At 41.6% G+C, this 12705-nt stretch overlaps 1 protein-coding gene across 1 annotated transcript in view; it reads left to right on the top strand.

Annotated features, from left to right (window-relative positions):
• Positions 1-1271: 1271 nt before the first annotated feature.
• The window catches only part of LOC308223271 (dipeptidyl peptidase 4-like), a gene marked incomplete at both ends in the record, with an annotated part of 41711 nt that continues 30277 nt past the window's right edge, over positions 1272-12705 (top strand). The window contains 5 exons of the mRNA XM_080622026.1: positions 1272-1277; positions 1370-1454; positions 9425-9523; positions 12172-12266; positions 12386-12460. Coding sequence (XP_080478152.1) covers positions 1272-1277; positions 1370-1454; positions 9425-9523; positions 12172-12266; positions 12386-12460 — 360 coding nt within the window. The remainder of the gene's footprint in view (positions 1278-1369; positions 1455-9424; positions 9524-12171; positions 12267-12385; positions 12461-12705) is intronic.

The raw sequence follows: 12705 nt of genomic DNA, 5'->3' as shown, positions 1-12705 counted from the left end.
TTTGACAGGTTTATACTTTGAGATGCAGGGATGATCACTACTTAGATATTTAGAAAACAAAGCAGAGATTGGCTGAATTATGTTGCAATTCCCACTCACTGGGAAAAGAAGAATTCACCCCAAGGCATGGGGAGGTGTTTTTTTTTCTTGTTGGTAAGATGAGTGAGTGCACAGACTAACATACAGATATTTAAGAGGGGCTATAAAACAATCTGAAATTCTGGTCATGCATCTCACAGCATATATGGCATACTAGCTTGAAAATTAATGTTGAAGACTTCTATTTCTGTGATTTTACTTTATAAAAATGGACTTAACAGTACACAGAAATTACCATTAAGATATCTGTGAATTTATGCCATGTTACATCCTCCATTGTAAACATACATTGAGCTGTATGGAACCACTATCAGGGCAAATTATGGTATTTCTAAGGTAAATCGCTATAGCTAGCATCATATAAATTTATAAGTAGTAGTAACCACTACCTTCAAGGTGAATGGTACACAATAGTGAGCTGAGCATAAGACTACTTGGTGATGATCAGCTTTTTAAACAATCAAATGCTTTATAGTTTTGATTTCCAGGTTATATTCAGTCTTTCCCACTAATTAGTCCTAATACCTCAACACATACTCAAAATTCTCCTTGGAAGTGGAATTGGCTGATGTGATAAACCAGGGTCATCTTCAGAGCTAGATTTTAAACTTTTATCCTGCACTTCCGTTTTCTGGACTTAATTTAAAATTCCATTTTGCAAACTTACACATCCACCTCTCTTGTATGCCAACAACCAGTGCCAAATAAATAAATACCAGCCCTTCCTGCAATTTTATTAGTCTTTCTATGACTTGCTTGCCAGAGAAAGTTCAAAGAGCAGAAACTTTACAGAAATGCTGGTGTTACCGGAGCATTAGGAGCTTTGCCGTTAGCGTTCGAAGGCATTTCACTTCTGGGATCTCTGTGTGGCCGTTATCTGATTTCCTACAGAAATCTTTTCAGTGTCAAAGGTCCCTCCCTTCTATCGTGCAGCCGTCTCACCGCGCTCCTAATGTTTGAACCGAAGAAGAAAAAGCAGCTCGCACAACAACACGCAAAGCTGCAAAGCCAGCAGGCAAGCCGAGATCTCGCATGAACCCCCGGCTCCTGGCGGTACTTCCTTCCTGCCAGTGGCTACCGTCCCCAGCCCCCCCCTCCCCCCCCCGAAGAAAAGCTGCGAGGGCAGCAGCAGAAGCACAAAGACTTAAGGGTGCGCGGTCTCTCTCCGCGCCATGCAGGTGGGTGAGAGAGGGCAGGGGGTTAGCGGATGGGAGGCGCTGGGGGGTCCTGCACAGCCGCAGCTGCCGTCTGATGGGACTTCTCCTTGCAGACCTTCCTGAAGTGGTTGCTGGGGATCCTGGGGTTTGCCGTCATCGTCACGGCCATAGCCGTGCCCCTCGCTTTGCTCACCGGCAGTAAGTCCGGGGCGGGGAGGGTGGGGGGACGCTCCCTGCGGCTGGCCGGGCTCTGTCGGGCTCGGAGGATTTGCAACCGATGCAGTGGAGGCTTTTGCGGAAAGTTTGTGCAGCAGGCGACGGGGCTGATGGAGTTGGAGCTCCAGAGTTCTGGGAAACTAGGTCCTTGGTCAAGAAGGTGTATCACCTGAGGGGTGTGGGGGTGTTAAAAGTCACTTGATTTCTGTGTAAGTTGGGAAAATACTAGTTCTAAGCATTAAGGTTTTCAGTATTTTTCTTGATTATTGCAGCTGGAGGCTGTAGAATCAGCAGTAAAATCCCAGTTAGTCAATTTCCTAGGGTGTATTGAAGAGATAAGGTTATATTCCCTCTAATTTGGTTTGTTTGCACAACTTTTGTTAACGTTATTGAGTGAAATTATATATACAGCACAGTTCCAGAGGTCAGAAAAGTAGGAAAGATTTGAAATGCACTATTGGACTCTGATAAGTTTATACTTTACAGGTTATCCTTGTAGCTCTAGATGTTAATGTGAAACATTGCTCATTAAGTAATGCATTGCTTTCAGCTGGCAGGACGGAGCTGCAGGTTAATCTCTCTTATTGTGTCGTTATGGTGAACAGCTGAGCAGCTGCAATATGTAGAATTGAGTACTGCAAACTTATGGAAGCAAAGTTTTCTAGACTAGACCTTTGGTTGTCTTCCATCTGTGAGGTGCACCCGAAGTGTGAAGATGTGTATCTTAATCTTGGCAGGGTGTTCAGGTATGGACACAGCAGTTGTTTATGTGCATAGAAAGTTCCTCTACATACCTTCTGGGCTAATACTTGCATCAGTAGATGCTGACTCCTTTCTGTTATTTTGGGCCAGCTTTTTTCGCTTACAGCAAAAAAAGCAAATTTTGGAGGTAATAGAAGATAATTTCATAAGGTGGGGAGAGAAAGAGAAGGGTCTTGATAACTTACCAAATGTATGCGTGCAGCCTGGTGAAGGTGCATGTGTTTCACCTAGTGAAAGAATTCAGTACTGCAGGCCTGAACTCTGCTGGAGCTGGTGCTTGTCTGCCTTAATACCAGTTGGTTTGTCGTATTAAAAATCAAATGGGTTTTCTTCTTTCATACGTTGTAGCATAGGAATCTTTTTGCTGTAGAAGTGTCTGCAATTCAGAGTCAGTCATTGAGTTATATAGTAAATATATTTTAATTTAATGAAAGATTTCTTTTGGATGGCATGCAGAATTATCACCATGCTATGGCTTTTATGAACTCCCTCAGGGTGTGTGTCAGCTGAAGATGCCTCCTGTGTCAGTACAGGTGCTGGTCTGAGTACAGAATGAAAGGTGGCAAAATTGGGGGGCTTTGGGGAGGAGGAGTAGCTCATGTGACTGTGTGAAATCAAAGTCTGCTCTGATAAATGTCATTGTAATTGCAGTCAAGTCTGTTTCATCCTGATGAGTCAAGTATTGTGCAGGGAGTAAAAATAATGCCTGTTGATATACACAGATAACTTTGAGTTGAGATTCTTACTTTTGGCCTGCTGCTCTTCTCCTTGCCATGCTTCTCAGTGTACTTAGGTTTCGTAAGCTTAGAGTAATGCAACGCAGAATTAGTTTGATAGATGGACTCCAGTGCTATGAAAGGTTGTGAGATTTTGCCACTCCAGAGGAGTTCTGGTTTGTTGGCTGAGCTCTAGGCCTGACACATGGAACTTCTGCTTCTTCTCTTGCAGCTATCTAGTGTGGACAAATACTGTAGACTTAAATTTGCAAAGTTTTGGGTGCAGCCCTTCACTATCTACCTTGAGGGTCTTCAGTCAGAACTGTGTAGAAAATTCTATGTTTTTGCTTATACCTACTGCTTATTGTGCTACCTTATTTTATATTTAATAACCACAGGGAGCTAGTTGCATCAAATAGTTGAATCTCAAAGTAGCCTTGAGGGTTGTATTTAAAGTCTGTTGATGAAAGCATTGTTATGCTTTGAGGAGCTATTCAAGAGGTGACTACAACAGCAAGTGTTTACCCTTAAAGCATGAATATTTTCTAAAAACCTGTGTTCTGTCTGATCTTGATTCCATTTATCCCTTTACTTATGTATCTCCTGTATTTTCTTTTTTTCTCCTGTAAGTTTCCATGCAAAAGCAGATCGAAACATACAATGGCCATACACCTTTATCTCTTGTGTAACAGCAGTTCTTATTCCAGCCAGCTGGGCAGGAAGGCCCAGGGTGAGAGGAAGAGTAGCTAATGCTGAGAGCAGGAAGAAAACAGTGCACTATGTAGTATCATTCTGCTGCCATGAGCAAGCCGTCAACAAGTCATCACCTGCCTTATACTGGGAGGCCTTTACAGTGATCTGATCACAAAACTGGTTCCTGCATCCACAGGTCTAGTTCTCCAAGGGTGAGATATTCACTAAATGAGAAGGATCATCACTGTCATAATTAGATGATACAATGCTTGGGCTTCTGTGATATGAAGAGGTTGGAAAAGCACAGCAGGTGCTGGGGAAGTTAATGACCATAAGGTGTCTGAGGGTACTTTGTAAGTCTGATGCCTAATTGACGTGTTGGGTATTACTAGTGGCTGGTAGAAAGCCACCATAGAGAGAGGGGTTACTGGTGGAAGTCCAGTAAGTTCGTGTTGTCATCCTGGATTTGCAGATGAAGAATGTTGGGAGTGCTGAGATGGTTTCGTGCTTCAAGGACTCGGGCATGTGAGGTTGCATATTTCCTCACAGCTGTGTTAATATATAACTGAAAAGAAAAAGAAGGTCTTTAGCTAGCTCTCGTCATTGTTCTGTTGAGAATGGTCATATCTACAGGCTTCCCTGGCTTACCCTTTCTGCATTCTGTCTTGAACTAAGCAAATTTGTGACTGGGTGGTGTGGAGGAGTATTTCTTGCCAATGTCAACACTCTGCTTGCAACTGAACAGTATGTTTGAAATAGAGAGAGGCTTCTGGTTGATGCACAATCCTTGTGTTTGGAGACTTATGCCACAAGATGAATGAATCTGGCAGCTGTGATCTGTCACAGTTTTCTTGGGAATTGAGGGGTCCTGTATTATTCCGGTTTCTGTAAGTCAGCAGGTTTAAAGGTGTTTTAAGCTAGAAAATCTGTAAGGGGATTTAAACCTGTGGATCATAAATTGGTCTTTGAAGTAGAATCTCTTTGGCTCTAGATTCAATAATTAAGGTTTAAATAAGAATCTTGACTTGGTGTGGGATTTTAGGGTTTGGATTTCTTTCCTTTTTTTTTTTTTTCTTTTTTTTTCTTTAAGAGAACTGTTACATGAAGAGTGAGCAGTAGTTAATTCCATTCAGCTAGCTTCAAAGGACTTTAATCAAAATTGTGGCTGAAATTCTCCCCAAAGTTGAATCTGGGATATAGCAGATAAATCGCCTTGTTGTGAGTATGCCATAGATTTGTCTGACCAAACAGTCTTTTGGCTTGAATCTAACTGTTCTAACTATTCTCTTTTCCCTATGTATTCATGTACCTTGCTCTGCATTACAGGTTTCTTGTAGTCCTCACGTTATGTGTAGATGTGTTACTCTTCTAGTTAGTGAAGGAAAAGGCAGAGAATGGAAATATTTTCCTGCAGTGTGTCCTTGAGTTCTGTAACTGTCATTTAATTCTGATATGTATCTTATTTCCAATGTTGAGTCATGTAGTATAAAAAAAAAAAATATCAGCAGTGGATTGCTATCTGTAGGACACTTCTGCTATTTTTATTTCCTTGCTTTGCATGGGGGGGGGGCAAATTTGAGAGGGATTCCAGAGCTATTGATTTCAAAGTTAATGATTACCTCCCCCTGGGGAAGTCTTTGCAGCCCCAGAGTGTGACATCTGTGTGAACTGCCTCAGGAGGGGTCATGGCACTCACCTGTTAGTTAGAGTATCTTCTGGGTGTCCAGTATCAACTACTGGGTATAGATGGGATTCTGGGTTAAGTGAACCTTGGGAGAGTCATTCTTACTTTCTTTGCTGGAATTCCATTTCTGTGCTGTCACTTAGGTAGTAACTGGGGGCTTGAGTGTAAGGGAGAGGGGATTTGAGTGCTTTCTTACACACATTGGAAGAGAAACAGGGAAGAAGGAAGGTTTGTAAAAAATAGTCTGAAATGTCACTTACTTTTCTGAGTAACTACTGAATCAATCGGGTTTCCCTTCTTGCATCTCTCATGCTGCTCCTGAATTACATTCTTATATAGCATATTATTCTTGGTCTTGTTTTGCTGTCACTTTAAACCAGCGATACTTGTTCACCTTTTCTGATTTTTATAATTTCTCTATTCCTTTCTTTCTTATTATTGCTGTGCATCATGCTTGTACTTGTCTTTTCCTTGTGGTTCATCCAGGCTTTCTTGGTAGCAGTGACCATGTAATAAAGCTTCTGTTATTACTGGGTTTATAGTTTTTCTCCCTCTTTTAAGTTGGTTATATAATTTCTTACTTTTTTTTTTTTTAATTACATATGGAAATTAGTAAAATATGCCTTGATATTGGGGATTAAGCAATACATATACCAGAAGTAATTTGTCAAGGACGTTAGATTTTGGTATGGTGATATGTCATATAATTAACATTACACAATAGTTAACTTCTTGCTTGCTTTACACCTTCAGAAACCAACTCAATTTTTCCCTTGAGAAAGGGTGACATTTTAAAAAAAAATCCACAATGGAAACTAAATGGTTTATCAACCTTAAATGAGTACTATTTACATAAAAGGCTAATAGCCTTCTTCCCAGAAGGACTTAGGTTTTGGTTTTCTAACAGGGGTGTTAGGATTTAAATATTTCCAGTATATCATTATGACATTGGAAATATGTATGTGCTGCTGGGGTAGAGATGAGGAGCTACTCATTTAGAATTTAGAAAAATAAGTCTGTATCTGGAATAGTGAAAATAGCAGGAAAATTCAGCCTTCACAGCCTCTCTGAGGAACCTAAGACTGAAAGAAGCTGTTTTGCTAAAATATGAACATACATTGACCTGTATCCAATATTCAAAGCCAATAAAATGCTCTTGAGTGTCAACAACTACTTTATTTTGTCAAAATAAACCTGTTTGGCACTTTTTTTCAAATGGAATCTGAACAAGAAGTAGCAAAATGCAGAATTCAATGTATGCTGAATATCTTCAGTGCGTAGCATAATGTGGTTAAGCAAGAATATACTGGTAGTGGCCTATCTTGCAAATGAAGAGAAGATTTCAACTAGAACTTTTATGAGTATACCCTTACAACTTGGCGTATGTTTTCATATTCAGTTACTATGTGGAAGGTGTTGACAGAAAATGAAATTTTAATTTTATACACAGCCAACAAATCTTAATAGTGTCCTGATTTTTAGTAATGAGACCTCAGCAAAATATGTATGTCACCAAGGGGGAAAACATTCTTCAGTTTGGAAAAATCCCTAAACCTGTTCATCAACCACCTGTCTTAAATTGCTCCTCCTTTTCCAAGAGAGAATTTTGTTGCTTTCAGAAGCCCCTCTAATTGTAAATGACACTCAATTAAGAAGGAGAGAAGTGATATTCCCAACTAGACAACTGTGCATGAATATCAAATGCACACTTGTTCATAATCCGTCAAATTAAGTATTCAGTTAATATAGAATAATTAACCTGAGGAATTAATATTCTCACAGAAATTTCAGGAGCATGAAATCTAAACTAGTAAATTTTTAAAACAGTCAAATTTCAGATCGAATTGAGCAAGCAATTCTTTAAACCTTTGTGGAGCACCTTAGACTAAAATAATTGTTTGTTATGGCTCTTCTATTGCAGCAATGGCTGTACAATCTGTACTGTACAATGTGTTTATTGTTTGGAAATAAGAGTAGAACTGCAAAAGCTATTGTAAGTATCTTCCTGCTATGTTCCAGTTGTCATATGTACTTAACCTGCAGAGAAAGAACCTGTAAGCATTACTGTAAGATGCTTTTCTGTGTGTGCATCCCCAAGGACTTTGCAGCAGTTTTCTTTCTTATCATAATGAAAGAAGAGGTTATCTGTTTAGAAGTATCTGAAAGACTGGGGCTCTTAGAACTGATAGGGGCAGGTTATTATCTTGGTTAATCAGTCACCACATCTGTACTTGAGTGTTTTTATCAGTTGTTTTTGCCCTAAGTCTTTTGGTTTATACTGGTAGTAACAAAAAAGGAATGGTTTAGCTGGTTGAAATAAAAATTGCTTCCCTTCTGCACTGTGCAGACTTGCGTGAGGGTAGTTTTTAGGTTTCCATTTAAAAAAGGGCAGGGGAGATGTCCTGGGTAGAGAACTAGGTGGTCCTAGGGTGAGAACTGCACACCTGAATTTAAAAATTGTACTCTTTGTTTTCAGAGGAAAAAAAAAAAATCACAAAGACTCAAAACTTATTATTATTATTACACTTTGGGAAGAATAGCTTGTGCACTGCAGCTAGTAAGAAAGAAATATTCTTCATAGAAGTTGACTGCAGTGTGCTGGAGCTGATTGCCAAACTCATTAACTGGATTTAAAGTTTCACTTAATCTTTTCGTAGTAACCCAGTTAACTTGGCTTTAATTTTGCAGTCAAAATAGTGATGTTTCAGTAAACATTAAGAAGATACCTTGGTGAAGAACATCAAGAGGGATATATATTTAACTAGTTACTTCATCATAAGCTTATCAGTAGGAGTTTGTGAGTTTGTACTTTAAATTTTTTTTTAAATTTTTTTTAATTAGATCTTCCCTGAAAATTTTACTGCTCCTCAGATTTTTTACTTGAGACATTTCTGAAGTTTGAATTTAATGATAAGCAGATGATTCACGACTGAAAGGTTCATGAGCAGGGACAGCAGTATTTCAGAATATGTGATAAAATACATCAGCTACTTTAATTTTAGGGTATCTTTTGAAGTCTGTACATGTACTTGTGGATGACCCATTTCATTCACCTGGACAGCTGTCCTGGGTTCAGCAGTAGCAGTCATTTTTTTTTCTCCTTCTTAGTAGCTGGTGCAGCGCTGAGTTTTTTACTTTTGGCCTGGGAACAGCGCTGATAAAACCGATGGTTTTAGTTGCTGGTCAGAATGTTTAGTCTGACCAAGGACTTTTTGAGCCTCATGCTCTGCCAGGGAGGAGGGGAAGCCGGGAAGAAGCAGAAACAGGACACCCGACCCAAACTAGCCAAAGAGGTATTCCATACCACAGCACGTCATGCCCAGGAGGTAACTGAGAGTTACCCAGAAGAGCTAGTTCACGGCGGGGTGGGGGTGAGTTATTGGTCAGCGCGTGGTGAGGTGTTGTGTTCTCTTCCCTTGTGATTTCCTTTTTCATTATTATTATTGGTGGCAGCAGTAGTGGTTTGTGTTATACCTTAGTTACTGGACTGTTCTTATCTCAACCTGTGGGAGCTACATTCTTTTGATTCTCCTCCCCATCTCTCCGGGAGTGGGGGGAAGAAGGGGGGGGAGTGAGTAAACGAGCTGCCTGGCTGGGTTTAAACCACGGCAACAGCCTTGTCCATCTACCACTCCAGCATGAGCATGTACATCTCTGCTTTGCATGACCCACTCTGCAATTGATGTCTAATGCAAATATTAGCAATCAGGGCTCTGTAGCAAAGTTCTCAGTGTGAGCATAGAAGGGAAAGACACTTAAGATCTCTTCTTTTCAGTTTTTGAGGTGTACAAGTATGTGTTTCCTGAGATATGAGGGCCAGAGGTCGTCTGTTTATTTTTGTCACTGTCAAAAAGGTATTTTCATTTTCACAAGAGTTTGTTGAGGGATCTCACTGATGGTTCTTTATTTTATGCTTGCTGAATTCATCTTGTAGTAAAGCTTTAGTGCCTTCTCACTGCTAGTACTTTCGGGCTGGTTAGCTAAAACACATCAATACCCAGCAACAAAAACCCACTTATTTTAATAGTCAGGTTAAGAAGCGGGTGTGTAGAACAAGTTGCAGCAACACCGAAATTTCTTCTGTCTCTTTCTTTCAGAAAGTACCACTGAGCCTGATTCACGAAGAACCTACACTCTGCATAATTACTTGAACAATGACTATAACTACAGAATGTATGATTTGCAGTGGATTTCAGGTAATTCATTTGTACATTCAGCATAAATATCTAGAAGATGTACTACCTTCAGTAAACATATATCTTCATGCTGAGGTGACTACCGTATCCTGAACAGATAAGGTATGTTATTTAATGGTGTCATTACAGAAAGGTGCATATTTCAAGGGTTTGTGATTTTTAATATTTTTTTTCCCCTTAGACGTTTGTGTTCATGTCAAGCTATATTCTTCACAGTATCACAGTATCACAGTATGTTAGAGATTGGAAGGGACCTCAAAAGATCATCTAGTCCAATCCCCCTGCCAGAGCAGGAACACCTAGATAAGGTTACACAGGAATGTGTCCAGGTGGGTTTTGAATGTCTCCAGAGAAGGAGACTCCACAACCTCCCTGGGCAGCCTGTTCCAGTGTTCTGTCACCCTCACTGAGAAGAAGTTTCTTCTCAAGTTTAAGTGGAACCTCTTGTGTTCCAGTTTATACCCATTACCCCTTGTCTTATCATTGTTTGCCATTGAGAAGAGCCTGGCTCCATCCTCATGACACTCCCCCTTTTTATATATTTATAGACACTAATAAGGTCACCCCTCAGTCTCCTCTTCTCCAAACTATAGAGACCCAGCTCCCTCAGCCTTTCCTCATAAGGGAGATGCTCCACTCCCTTAATCATCTTTGTCGCCCTGCGCTGGACTCTCTCCAGCAGGTCCCTGTCCTTCTTGAACTGAGGGGCCCAGAACTGGACACAATATTCCAGATGCGGTCTCACCAGGGCAGAATAGAGGGGAAGGAGGACCTCTCTTGACCTACTGACCACCCCGCTTCTAATACACCCTAGGATGCCATTGGCCTTCTTGGCCACAAGGGCACAGTGCTGGCTCATGGTCATCCTGCCGTCCACTAGGACCCTCAGGTCCCTCTCCCCTACACTGCTCTCTAACAGGTCGTTCCCCAACCTATATTGGAACCTGAGGTTGTTCCTGCCCAGATGCAGGACTCTACACTTTCCCTTGTTATATTTCATCAAGTTACTCCCTGCCCAACTCTCCAGCCTGTCCAGGTCCCGCTGGATGGCAGCACAGCCTTCTGGCGTGTCAGCCACTCCTCCCAGCTTAGTGTCATCAGCAAACTTGCTGATAGTACACTCAATTCCCTCATCTAAATCATTGATGAATATATTAAATAATACTGGTCCCAGTACTGACCCTTGAGGCACTCCACTAGATACAGGCCTCCAACTGGACTCTGCCCCATAGACTACAACTCTCTGGCTTCTGTCCTTCAGCCAGTTCGCAGTCCATCTCACTACCTGATCATCCAGACCACACTTCCTCAATTTAGCTATGAGGATGCTGTGGGAGACTGTGTCAAATGCTTTGCTGAAGTCAAGGTAGACCACATCCACCGCTCTGCCATCATCCATCCACAATGTTATTTCCTCATAAAAGGCTATGAGGTTGGTCAAGCATGACTTCCCCTTGGTAAAGCCATGTTGACTGCCCCTCATAACCCTCTTATCCTTGACATGCCTTAAGATGGCATCAAGGATAAGGTGTTCCATCACTTTCCCAGGGATGGAGGTGAGGCTGACCGGTCTATAGTTACCCGGGTCCTCCTTCTTGCCCTTTTTGAAGACTGGAGTGACATTTGCTTTCCTCCAGTCCTCAGGCACCTCTCCCGTTTCCCAAGACTTGGTAAAGATGATGGAGAGTGGTCTAGCAATGACTTCCGCCAGTTCCCTCAGCACCCGCGGGTGCATCCCATCTGGACCCATGGATTTATGGATGTCCAGATTGCTCAACTGGTCCCTAACCCATTCCTCATCGACTAAGGCAAACTGCTCCAGTGACCTGACTTCATCTGAGGTCTCAGGAGTACAGGGCTCTTCAGGACTGCCACCGGCAGAGTAGACTGAGACAAAGAAGGCATTCAATAACTCTGCCATCTCAGTATCCTCTGTCACCAGGGCACCCATCCCATTCACCAGTGGACCAACCTTGCCTCTGGTGTTAGTTTTATCAGCTATGTATTTGAAAAAGCTCTTTCTGTTGTCCTTGACCCCTCTGGCCAGATTTAATTCTAAGGAGGCCTTAGCCATCCTAGCTGCCTTCCTACATCCTCTAGCAGCAGCCTTATATTCCTCCCGAGTGGCCAGCCCCTCCTTCCATGACCTATAAACTCTCCTCTTCCACTTGAGCATACCCAGCAGTTCCTTATTTAGCCACGCAGGTCTCCTGGCCCTCTTCCTTGACTTCCTACGTGTCGGGATGCTCTGCTCTTGAGCTTGGAATAAGCAATTCTTGAATGTCAACCATGCTAGTAAAAGAGCATACTTACATCTATGTGTTTTTGTGGAAGCATGTTCTCTTCTGAAGTACGTCAGCTTCCTGTGCATCAGCCTATCAGGCAACAGAAGGATACAGGGTGCTTTTCATTTTGAATATGCTTAGTGCTCCAAGGAAAAGAGGTGCCCGTAAGCAGAGGCTGTGAGTCCCAGGACTATGCTCTGTGAACATTCTTGTACTATAAGCATCCTTTCATTACAAAAGTGGGAAACACAGCATTGACCAGATTTTTTAATTTTATTTCCCACTAAAAAATTTAAGGGAAAGAGGGAAGTAACTGATCAGCATTTTACTTACTGTTTCTAAGCAACTTTCTTATTCTTCTAGGAAATCAGTATCTTCACAAAGCATCTAATGGGGACATCCTGCTTATCAATGCTGACACTGGAACACCCTCAGTAATCTTGGAGAATACAACATTAGTACGTTGACTTACATGTAATATATGCAGACATTGGGAAAGATATTGAGTTTAATATTTTGTTCTGTGCATTTCTTTGGGATCGATGCTTAATGTGTTCCTTTTGCCCTTTGTTGACAGGATAAATACAAGGCAACCACAGTTATATTGTCACCTGACCAAAAGTTTGCTCTTCTGCAGTACAGCTCTACAAAGGTATGAGGGCATTTCTGAGGATGAAACTGAGAAGTAAAGGTTTGGGAACAACTGAGAGGCTTGAAAGAATACAAGGGAAATACAGGGAATGGATAAATGAGATGGATGTCTGCAGAGGAACAGTGAAGTTGAGCAGGCAGAAGGGGGGAAGAGAGACTGGTATTATCTGTGAGCTTGGCAGAAGAGTTATAATTACTGAAGAAAATAAGCTGGGTAAAAAGTGGATGGAGGGATGTCACCAGGGG

Source organism: Psittacula echo (genome assembly GCF_963264785.1).
Source record: "Psittacula echo genome assembly, chromosome: 6".
NCBI classification, from domain to species: Eukaryota; Metazoa; Chordata; class Aves; order Psittaciformes; family Psittacidae; genus Psittacula; species Psittacula echo.
This window is presented reverse-complemented; position numbering and strand designations above follow the sequence as displayed.